The sequence below is a fragment of the Thalassophryne amazonica genome, chromosome 1 (genome assembly GCF_902500255.1).
Source record: "Thalassophryne amazonica chromosome 1, fThaAma1.1, whole genome shotgun sequence".
Taxonomy (NCBI): Eukaryota; Metazoa; Chordata; class Actinopteri; order Batrachoidiformes; family Batrachoididae; genus Thalassophryne; species Thalassophryne amazonica.
The window spans coordinates 174,530,094-174,542,357 of NC_047103.1; the positions used below are offsets into that span (position 1 = coordinate 174,530,094).

At 42.8% G+C, this 12,264-nt stretch overlaps 1 protein-coding gene across 3 annotated transcripts in view; it reads left to right on the top strand.

The window, feature by feature from the left end:
* fmnl2b (formin-like 2b) overlaps window positions 1-12,264 on the top strand; it is a 360,828-nt gene that overhangs the window by 333,039 nt on the left and 15,525 nt on the right. For all 3 annotated transcript variants that reach the window (XM_034179825.1, XM_034179807.1, XM_034179816.1), the window contains one exon: window positions 4,760-4,883. In XM_034179825.1, the coding sequence (XP_034035716.1) occupies window positions 4,760-4,883 (124 nt within the window). The remainder of the gene's footprint in view (window positions 1-4,759; window positions 4,884-12,264) is intronic.

Consider the following 12,264-nt stretch of genomic DNA (forward strand, 5'->3'; position numbering starts at 1 on the left):
TTGCGTAAATGCAAAAAGCAGTCCTACATATTTGTTTAATATGCGCTTGAATGACATATCCTGATCAAAAATGACTCCAAGATTTCTCACAGTATTACTAGAGGTCAGGGTAATGCCATCCAGAGTAAGGATCTGGTTAGACACCATGTTTCTAAGATTTGTGGGGCCAAGTACAATAACTTCAGTTTTATCTGAGTTTAAAAGCAGGAAATTAGAGGTCATCCATGTCTTTATGTCTGTAAGACAATCCTGCAGTTAGCTAATTGGTGTGTGTCCTCTGGCTTCATGGATAGATAAAGCTGGGTATCATCTGCGTAACAATGAAAATTTAAGCAATACCGTCTAATAATACTGCCTAAGGGAAGCATGTATAAAGTGAATAAAATTGGTCCTAGCACAGAACCTTGTGGAACTCCATAATTAACTTTAGTCTGTGAAGAAGATTCCCCATTTACATGAACAAATTGTAATCTATTAGACAAATATGATTCAAACCACCGCAGCGCAGTGCCTTTAATACCTATGGCATGCTCTAATCTCTGTAATAAAATTTTATGGTCAACAGTATCAAAAGCAGCACTGAGGTCTAACAGAACAAGCACAGAGATGAGTCCACTGTCCGAGGCCATAAGAAGATAATTTGTAACCTTCACTAATGCTGTTTCTGTACTATGATGAATTCTAAACCTGACTGAAACTCTTCAAATAGACCATTCCTCTGCAGATGATCAGTTAGCTGTTTTACAACTACCCTTTCAAGAATTTTTGAGAGAAAAGGAAGGTTGGAGATTGGCCTATAATTAGCTAAGATAGCTGGGTCAAGTGATGGCTTTTTAAGTAATGGTTTAATTACTGCCACCTTAAAAGCCTGTGGTACATAGCCAACTAACAAAGATAGATTGATCATATTTAAGATTGAAGCATTAAATAATGGTAGGGCTTCCTTGAGCAGCCTGGTAGGAATGGGGTCTAATAAACATGTTGATGGTTTGGATGAAGTAACTAATGAAAATAACTCAGACAGAACAATCGGAGAGAAAGAGTCTAACCAAATACCGGCATCACTGAAAGCAGCCAAAGATAACGATACGTCTTTGGGATGGTTATGAGTATTTTTCTCTAATAGTTAAAATTTTGTTAGCAAAGAAAGTCATGAAGTCATTACTAGTTAAAGTTAATGGAATACTCAGCTCAATAGAGCTCTGACTCTTTGTCAGCCTGGCTACAGTGCTGAAAAGAAACCTGGGGTTGTTCTTATTTTCTTCAATTAGTGATGAGTAGAAAGATGTCCTAGCTTTACGGAGGGCTTTTTTATAGAGCAACAGACTCTTTTTTCCAGGCTAAGTGAAGATCTTCTAAATTAGTGAGACGCCATTTCCTCTCCAACTTACGGGTTATCTGCTTTAAGCTACGAGTTTGTGAGTTATACCACGGAGGTCAGGCACTTCTGATTTAAAGCTCTCTTTTTAGAGGAGCTACAGCATCCAAAGTTGTCTTCAATGAGGATGTAAAACTATTGACGAGATACTCTATCTCACTTACAGAGTTTAGGTAGCTACTCTGCACTGTGTTGGTATATGGCATTAGAGAACATAAAGAAGGAATCATATCCTTAAACCTAGTTACAGCGCTTTCTGAAAGACTTCTAGTGTAATGAAACTTATTCCCCACTGCTGGGTAGTCCATCAGAGTAAATGTAAATGTTATTAAGAAATGATCAGACAGAAGGGAGTTTTCAGGGAATACTGTTAAGTCTTCTATTTCCATACCATAAGTCAGAACAAGATCTAAGATATGATTAAAGTGGTGGGTGGACTCATTTACTTTTGAGCAAAGCCAATAGAGTCTAATAATAGATTAAATGCAGTGTTGAGGCTGTCATTCTCAGCATCTGTGTGGATGTTAAAATCGCCCACTATAATTATCTTATCTGAGCTAAGCACTAAGTCAGACAAAAGGTCTGAAAATTCACAGAGAAACTCACAGTAACGACCAGGTGGACGATAGATAATAACAAATAAAACTGGTTTTTGGGACTTCCAATTTGGATGGACAAGACTAAGAGTCAAGCTTTCAAATGAATTAAAGCTCTGTCTGGGTTTTGATTAATTAATAAGCTGGAATGGAAGATTGCTGCTAATCCTCCGCCCCAGCCCGTGCTACGAGCATTCTGACAGTTAGTGTGACTCGGGGGTGTTGACTCATTTAAACTAACATATCCATCCTGCTGTAACCATGTTTCTGTAAGGCAGAATAAATCAATATGTTGATCAATTATATCATTTACCAACAGGGACTTAGAAGAGAGAGACCTAATGTTTAATAGACCACATTTAACTGTTTTAGTCTGTGGTGCAGTTGAAGGTACTATATTATTTTTTCTTTTTGAATTTTTATGCTTAAATAGATTTTTGCTGGTTATTGGTGGTCTGGGAGCAGGCACCGTCTCTACGGGGATGGGGTAATGAGGGGATGGCAGGGGGAGAGAAGCTGCAGAGAGGTGTGTAAGACTACAACTCTGCTTCCTGGTCCCAACCCTGGATAGTCACGGTTTGGAGGATTTAAGAAAATTGGCCAGATTTCTAGAAATGAGAGCTGCTCCATCCAAAGTGGGATGGATGCCGTCTCTCCTAACAAGACCAGGTTTTCCCCAGAAGCTTTGCCAATTATCTATGAAGCCCACCTCATTTTTTGGACACCACTCAGACAGCCAGCAATTCAAGGAGAACATGCGGCTAAACATGTCACTCCCGGTCTGATTGGGGAGGGGCCCAGAGAAAACTACAGAGTCCGACATTGTTTTTGCAAAGTTACACACCGATTTAATGTTAATTTTAGTGACCTCCGATTGGCGTAACCGGGTGTCATTACTGCCGACATGAATTACAATCTTACCAAATTTACGCTTAGCCTTAGCCAGCAGTTTCAAATTTCCTTCAATGTCGCCTGCTCTGGCCCCCGGAAGACAATTGACTATGGTTGCTGGTGTTGCTAACTTCACATTTCGCAAAACAGAGTCGCCAATAACCAGAGTTTGATCCTCGGCGGGTGTGTCGTCGAGTGGGGAAAAATGGTTAGAGATGTGAACGGGTTGGCGGTGTACACGGGGCTTCTGTTTAGGGCTACGCTTCCTCCTCACAGTCACCCAGTCAGCCTGCTTTCCCGGCTGCTCGGGATCTGCCAGGGGGTAACTAACGGCGGCTAAGCTACCTTGGTCCGCACCGACTACAGGGGCCTGGCTAGCTGTAGAATTTTCCACGGTGCGGAGCCGAGTCTCCAATTCGCCCAGCCTGGCCTCCAAAGCTACGAATAAGCTACACTTATTACAAGTACCGTTACTGCTAAAGGAGGCCGAGGAATAACTAAACATTTCACACCCAGAGCAGAAAAGTGCGGGAGAGACAGGAGAAGCCGCCATGCTAAATCGGCTAAGAGCTAGTAGCTACGCTAAGCTAGCGGATTCCTAAAAACACGCAAAGTGAATAATGTGTAAATAATTTAGAGGTAATTCAGCAGAAGGAGTGCTTTAGTTAAGGCACGTAAAGATTACACTGGGAAACAAATCGTAATCTAGATAACTAGATCAATCTAACTGCGCAGATTAAACAGCTAACAGATACAGAAAAACACCGCTGTGCTCCGGAACAGGAAGTGATACAATACCGCAGTGAGAGCCAACCACCAGGCCATTGTCCATTTTAAAGCATTGGAGATCATTGTAGATGAACAACCTATAATTTTTTGCACCTGCATATAAGTTTTCCCCTCTCCAATCAACTTTTTAATCAAACTACGCTGTTCTTCTGAACAATGTCTTGAACGTCCCATTTTCCTCAGGCTTTCAAAGAGAAAAGCATGTTCAACAGGTGCTGGCTTCATCCTTAAATAGGGGACACCTGATTCACACCTGTTTGTTCCACAAAATTGATGAACTCACTGACTGAATGCCACACTACTATTATTGTGAACACCCCCTTTTCTACTTTTTTTACTAATAGCCCAATTTCAACAATAACAATAAGAAATATACTCAAAACCTGGATTAATCTTTTTAGTCACATAGCACTACTATTATTCTAAACACTACTGTACACCAAGATGTCTGCCACTTTGACCTTCTTCCATTAGGTTAGATTCCATGAGATTGATTCATTATTTTTAAGCTTCTGATGGGCTAATTGACATAATTCAAGGTTAATTGGTGAACATTTGGCTGTACTTCACTGTCCACCACCTCATGTAACTCACTACAGAAATCTTCTTTCTGCTTCATCTGACAACCTACCTGTGGGGCATATGCACTCATCACCCCTTCAATTTCCTACTTCACACTCATCACCCTGTCAGACACTCACTTAACCTCCAACACACTTTTAACGTACTCTTCCTTTAAAATGAACCCAACACCATTTATCCTCCCATCCACAGCATGATACAATTTTAACCCACCTCAGATGTTTCTGGCCTGTCTTCCCTTTCACTTGGATTCTTCTACACACACTATGTCTACCTTTCTCATGTCCATCATATCAGCCAACTCTCCTTGCCCCAGTCAAACTGCCAACATTCAAAGTCTCGACTCTCACTTCCATACTGAGAAGTTCCCAGTGTTCTCCCTGCCTCCAGACACATTCTTCACTTCTTCTTCCTCCTGCTTCTTCTACAATTTCCACAATCAACAATCTGTTATCTGAAAATTTTAAATCCACTGTATATTTTTAAATTGATTTCTAAAGTTCATACTCCCCCCATCTTCCAGTCTCCATCTCACAGGGGGAAGCGGCAGCAGCAGGAACTGATCTCAGAGCTGAGGAGACGACAAGGAAAAGACAGCCGTCATGTTTACGAAGGCAAAGATGGTGCCATAGAGGACATCATAACAGGTAATATCTCTTATCATTTACATCCTATTTTCAATTCCTGTTCTTGACTTTGATATGATGGGTTGTTTTATCACAATTAGCCTGAAATTATTGCACTAATCAGCAGTTTTGTGGTGTTGTTACAATGTTCAAAACATACTGATAAATAAGCAAAAAGGTATGACAGAAATGCAGGACTCACTCGGGGGAGGTGATGGTTTAGTGGTTACAGGCCCGGCGCCAGAAAAAAATATTAAGGGGGCGATGAGTTTATGAGTTCACAGGCGGCAGGGTCACCCCCCCCCCCCCCCAAAAAAAAAGTGTGCACCGGAGGGTACGTGCCTCTGAGCGTGTGTAATGAATTGGGTACGCTCCTAGAAAGCTCGTGTATTTAGGCTACACCGTTGTAAGAGACTGACTGAGTAAGAGTAAAGAGTGATGACAGTATTTTTTAATTATTATTTGAACGTATAGACCCTCGGTCAAGTGATCGCCTGCATACCACAAAACCAAACCAACAACTGATCTGAGAAACGACACGAGACAGTAGATTAACCCCACATACAGCCCTCCATCACAAGCGCAAACACAGCGCAACTGGGCATGACAGTCACACAACGGGTCAAAGATAAACCTTTCATGTCGATGTACAGTTGTCCCTCGTTTATCACGGGACTTACGTTCTAAAAATAGCTCGCAATAGGCGAAATCCACGAAGTAGACAGCGTTATTTTTTACAATTATTAGAGATGTTTTAAGGCTGTAAAACCCCTCACTACACACTTTATACACTTTTCTCAAACAGGCATGAACATTTTCTCACTTTTCTCTCGTGTGTAAACACTCTCAAAGTTCAAACCTTAGTAGAAAAATAAGACCAACCTGTTTTCAGGCCCAAACATTTGTTTGAGAAATAAAAATAGAATGTTTTCCTATAAATAATTATGATGGCTTTTAGAACTAACAAATTTGATTTTAACGATCAACCTACGAGGTTGGACACATAAGAAATTATTAATATTGACTCACCAGTATTTCACAGTTCCTCTGATCGCGCCTCTCCGTTGTGGCGCCGCTCCGTTGAAGGCCTTGCTGCAGGTGTCTTTTTCCGAGTGAAGAACACAATTATGGGTGGTTGTTGGTGCTCTTTTTTCTTCTGGGCAAGAAGATTCTTATGAACAGACACACGCAGAACACAATGCACGTACTCTCCCTTTGCGGTGCCACAACAGGTGTCCCGTCATTTCAACAGAACACCGGCCTGGTTGATGAGGACGCAGAGCACAATGCGCTGTAAAAAAAAAAAAAAAAGCATGCAAAATTGGACTAAAAAAATCTGCGAAACTGCGAGGTGCTATATTTTCCAGTATTTCTTTTTCTTTCTTTTTTATTTTTATTTTTGATAACTCTCGCATCCGAGGGGGCGAGGTTGATGACGTTTGGGGGCAACACCCCCTCGTGGCGCCGGGTCCGAGTGGTTAAGCGTTGGGCTTGAGACCAGAGGATCCTCAGTTCAAATCTCAGCGTGGAAAAATCACTAAGGGTCCTTGGGCAAGGTCCTTAATCCCCCAGTTGCTCCCCGTGTGTAGTGGGCACCTTGCATGGTAACAGCCTGACATCGGGGTGAATGTGAGGCATTGATGTGTAAAGCGCTTTGAGTGTCTGATGCAGATGGAAAAGTGCTATATAAATGCAGTCCATTACTCACACAGAGGCGTGATATGAGAAAAAGTATTTACTTTGAAAACAGGCAGAGGTCGTTACACAGAAAGCAGTGGTGTCCAAATTATGAGACAAAACTCGAGGTCAAAAAATATGCTAAATGTTCAAAAAACACGGCGTGGCAATAACAACAAACAAGGACTTTGACAAGACTGGTAGTGATGACACAAAGGTACAAAGAACTGGCAAAGACAAGAGGGAAAACAAAGAGCTTAAATAGCAGGTGATGAGGGAAAATGAGAAACAGGTGTGAGAAAACATTCAAGAGCAGAATGTGGAACAGAAGAAAACACACCCAGATATAACACTACGCCTAGCGCATAACTGACTGCATCAGAGTATGAAAGTTAGCAGAAATAGGGTCGGCCACAGAGCCAAGGTGTGGGAACAAAACTCAGACAAAAGGAGTGATCTCAAGAAGATGTCTATTATAGGTCTTATATAATGATACAGTTCACATGTGTATAAAGTAATAAGGTGTGGGGATAATATGTATATTTCATAACCATACATGTATACCTAATAAATATATGTGTTGTATGATACACATTTATATCATATTATTTCATGTAAGGAATAAAAAGGTATGATTTATAAACCAGAGCAATGGCATATAGCCAAAACAAAATACAATTCAAGATTTTTTCTTTCAAAGTCATTTTTCCCAAAGTTCTTTCTTTGTATTTTAGTTCAGTTCCAAATATTCCCCACTGAAGTTTCACAGTCCATAAATCCAGTTCTTGGTTCAACCAAAAATAGAATAAGTATTCCTACAGTGGTTTGGCGGTGATTGGGTGGCTGCCATCCAGTGGAGGAAAGATAAATTCCAGCAGGAAAAAAAACATGACCTGAAAGCAGGTCAGATGACTTGAATTAGTAAAGTACAATAAAACAAATTACTGGTAGCGAAAACACACAATGATGCTATTAGACACAGCAATGTAATGTAAATAAAATAAATAAATAACAACCAGTTTGTCTGTAACAACAAACAATCCATTTCATTGTTCAATATGAAGCTTCTCCCAAACAGTTTTACAGTGCACTATAAATACATTGGAATTACTGGCATTAAAACCAGATATCAACATTCCAATGGTTTCAATAAATAATTGCTCAATCATGCATTGACAATTAAATTAAATATTCAAGGTCCAGAAATAATGTTGCACAACATAGTTCAAATGGTGGAATTGGGTGAAAGCCAATTCAAAACAATCTCACCCACATGAGCATTTGATCCAAAGGTTTCAAAAACTGGCATACTGGCAAGACCTTCCACAAAACAAGGTAGTACGTTTATCACATAACGTTTTGCCAAGAGGTTCAGCTTTAGAAATGAATGAAAAGAGTAGGAACTAAATATAAACATGTTTGGCTGTCCTGACTGGCGATATCTCAATGCTACTTCAACATTAGCTTATCACAAGATATACACACACACACAAACTCCTGCTGCGCCAAAAACTCGCAAGATGCATCAAAATTACAGAGCAGATTCACTCACCGGAGAGTAGGGGTGTTTTCCAACAGTACGGGATGAGTGTCCGGAGGTTGTGGACTAGAGGTGGGCGGATCGATCCTAATATCGATAATATCAATACCAACGCTGGTATTGATATTGAACAATCCTCGTGTAAAAAGATCGATACTCAAGCTTTTTTCTCTCCCGCACGCACTGACAGCTGCCCACGCAGATTCATCAAAGTCTACTCTCTGTCTGTAAGAGCAGCGCTGCACTGTGTCACACAACACGGAGCAGCGCACCCTCCCCCCTCTGGTCTTTTGTTGTTGTGCCGTCACATGGCTCAGCGGCGCCAGCCAATTTTGTTGTGGTGTGTTAATTTTGTTGTATTGTGGTTTGTCAGCCCTCTACCTCAGGAGATTTTGTTTTAAGTTGTGTTGAGTGATTTTTTTTTTAAACAGAAATGTTTATTGTAATAATAAAGTATTTTGTTGTCACATACATTTGGTGAAATTCTATCCTAGGTCTTTTGGATCCTTTGGATCGATGAAGCTTAAATATGAAAAAAGTATCAGTATCGATATCGGCGATACTGGGCCAGTATTTACTTGGTATCGGATCAATACCAAAATTCCCAGTATCACCCACCTCTATTGTGGACCACACATCTGCAGTATTGTTTGCGTAATTAGCGAATTAGCATTGTACCCATATCACCGAAATATAACGGAAACAAAAGAGTGAACAGACTCACAAGCGGGAGGATGTTCCACGGATTATATGGCAAGAACGACCACAGCATGGTTTCCAGGGTTTATGCAGAAATCTCAGAGTTTTTAGCAAAAACGGCAACACAAGCCACAGCAAAGAGCAGCGTGGGTCTGTAGCGTAGCATGCACAGCAAAGCCGTGGGAGCCACAGTCAAGCAGGAGGAAGTGACGGTTGGCAGGGATAGAAAAAGGAACAGACCCGTAAAAATAAAACCACAACAGGAAGTAGGGGCGCTAGGTCATGTGGGTTACACAGACCCATACCCCAGACACAAGACAAGAGAGTGCAGTAACCAGAACACAAAGCAGTAAAAAAAAAAAAAAACCCTAACATAAAAGGAAGAAGGATTTATGTAGTTCCCTACAGAATCTTTTTTTTTTCAACATTTCCTGAGTGCAGGTTTTTATGAACACGCCCACAAATAAGTAAATCAAATGTACAAATAAAAGCAACACAACAATTTAAAATACAACAAAGTCCTTGGAAGAACAATTCATGAGTTAGTGTGCTTGTTTCCAAAACAGGAGGTTCCTGGTTCAAGACCACCACCACACCACATGTAATGTGGAGTTGTGTCAGGAAGGGCATCCAGTGTAAAACATGTGCCAAATCAACACGCAGATCCACTTCTGATCTGCTGCCCTCACCCCGAGTGAAAAAGGGAAATGCAGAAAGAACTTAAGTAAATAAACCAAATTTAGAACTGTGCTTGTAAGGTGTAAAATTGTCAGCGTTTTTGTCAGTTTTAAGCAGTAATCTGTGAGAGGAGATGTGTCCACTGGCTTGAAACAGCTGAGGATCCACTTCTGTGGGACAGGATGGCAGAGATGAATAGACCTCGATCTCTTCTTGAATGATGTTTTAGGGTTACTCTGCACTTGACTTTTGTGCTGCATGGTCAATGCAATTTTTCTCACCAATCCAGACAGGCCTTTCCCCTCTGATGCCACTCTGAGCTGGTTGGAGGTGCTGGTGATGTTTTATGGTTGTTTCCTGTGTCACGCAGGTGCCAGCTTCAAGGCTGGAAACAGTTGTTGACTATTGCTGCTTCAGGCTCTTCTAAAATGCATGTGTTAATGGAACACATGGCACGGTGGATCAGTGGTTAGTGAGAAGGCCCTAGGTTCTCTTTTGTCCTGGGGCCTCATGTACAAAGCGTGCTTATACACAACAGGCTGGTGTACGCCTGTCTCCATGTCCACGTGCAAATGCATCAAAAGTGAGCGTGGAAATGTGCGGTGCGTCACGCAAAAATCCTGGCTGGCATCCGCACGTTTCTACAACTATTGTTCCTCTGTGGACACGTAGAGGTGATATGCTTGGAACCGTTAATAGTGTGAAAACATGAATTTATCAGAGTGATGTGCACATCAGAGACACACTGATGAACAATTAACACATCCACATGTTTGCAGTTCTGTTAATGGATGGATATAAAAGCATGCACAAAGTGATGCATAAAATGGCACTAACAGTGGCTGCGTTAGCGTTGTTAGAGGACCTTACAAATGGTGCAATCCGAGGTGAGCGTGTATTCAGGGAACACAAGGATTTAGTTGCAAATGCCGATAATTGGCTCATAAACCGATTTTGATTACCAAGGCCACTGTTACTGGAGTTGCACAGAACTGCAGCTGGCCCAGAGCACAATACGGTGAGGAGCCAGGGGTTGTCTGTGCCCACACAGGTGCTGACCATGCTGGGCTTCCTGCAAACAGGGACATTCCAGCGGGAGCTGGCCAATCGGTCAGGAGTGTGCCAGTCAACCTTGTGCCGAGCCATTCCACCTGTGTGGCATGCAATCATCCAAATGTCATCCAGGTACATTCCAACATTACAGCGCATTTTGCAGCGAGAGCCAGATTCCTGAATGTAATCAGAGCTAATAACTGCACACATTTTGCTATAAATGGGCCACCACATGATGAGTTTGTTTCTGTTAGACTGTCTGTCAGACTCAGACTCACTTTTATTGTCACTCGACCCTTACAGGCAGAACGAAATGCAGTTTCTCCAGGTCTTGGTGTAGTTAACTGGGTTAGGGTTAGCAGTGTTTTGCAGTGTACAATATGTGCACCCCTGTGGACATAGAATATATATACAAGGCACAGGGTCAGTAGCAGCAGCAGCGTTAGAGTATTAAGAAGATGACAATGTGCATGTAGTGCAATGTTCACAGTTTGGCAGTGGATGTTGAACTGTTCAACAGTCTGACAGCATTCGGGTAGAAGCTGTTTTTCAGTCTGGACGTTTTTGCCCGGATGCTGCACAGCCTCCTTCCAGAGGGAAGGGGTGTGAACAGAATGTGTGCAGGGTGGGTGGAGTCTCGGAGGATGTAGGTGGCTTTGTCTCTACATCTGGAGATGTAGATGTCCCCAATGGGTGGTAAGCTGCATCTGATGGTCCTCTGTGCAGACTTCACCACCCGCTGCAGTGCTTTCTTCTCCGCCACCGTGCAGCCACCATACCACACAGGGAGGCAGCAGGACAGGACACTCTCCACTGCACAGCTGTAGAAGGCCCCGAGGACCTCGGTGTTCAGTCCGGCCCTTCCCAATTTCCTCAAAAAATAGAGACGCTGGTGAGCTTTCTTGATGACAGCCGTGGTGTTGGTGTGCCAGGTGAGAGTGTTGGAGAGGTGGACTCCAAGATACCTGATGGAGGAGACGATCTCCACAGCAGCTCCGTTGATGTAGAGAGGGGAGGGGGGGGTGGGGACTGACCTACGGAAGTCAACAACTATCTCCTTGGTCTTCTGGGTGTTGAGGATGAGGTTGTTGTCTCTGCACCACCCTGTCAGGTTCTCCACTTCTCGCCTGTACACTGTCTCATCCCCTTGGCTAATGAGCCCGATCACTGCTGTATCGTCTGCAAACAACAAAATTATTTTCGTGCTGGGTTCTGCAGTCGAAGGTTATCAATGTGTACAGCAGTGGACTGAGCGCACAACCCTGGGGTGAGCCAGTGTTCAGGATGATGGTGGAGGATGAGGTGGTGTTGATCCTGACACTCTGTGGCCTCCCAGTCAGGAAGTCCAGGATCCAGTTGCACAGTGCTGAGGGGGCTCCTAGTTCAGCCAGCTTGGAAACCAGTTTCTGCGGGATGATGGTGTTGAACGCAGAAGTGAAGTCCAGGAACAGCAGCTTCACATAGGAGTCCTTGTTCTCTGTGTGTTAGAGGGCCTGAGGCACCACGGTGGAGATGGCATCACCTGTGGACCGGTTTTGCCTGTACGTGTACTGGTGCTCATCTACAGTCACATCGATGGTCTGCTTCAGGCGCCTCATCACCAGCCTCTCAAAGCACTTTGTGGTGATGGGGGTGAGTGCAACTGGCCTGTAGTCGTTGAGGCAGGATGGTGCAGAGATCTTTGGCACAGGGATGATCCTTGATGTCATGAGGCACGGCGGAACTCTGGCTTGGGACAGAGAGGTGTTGAATATA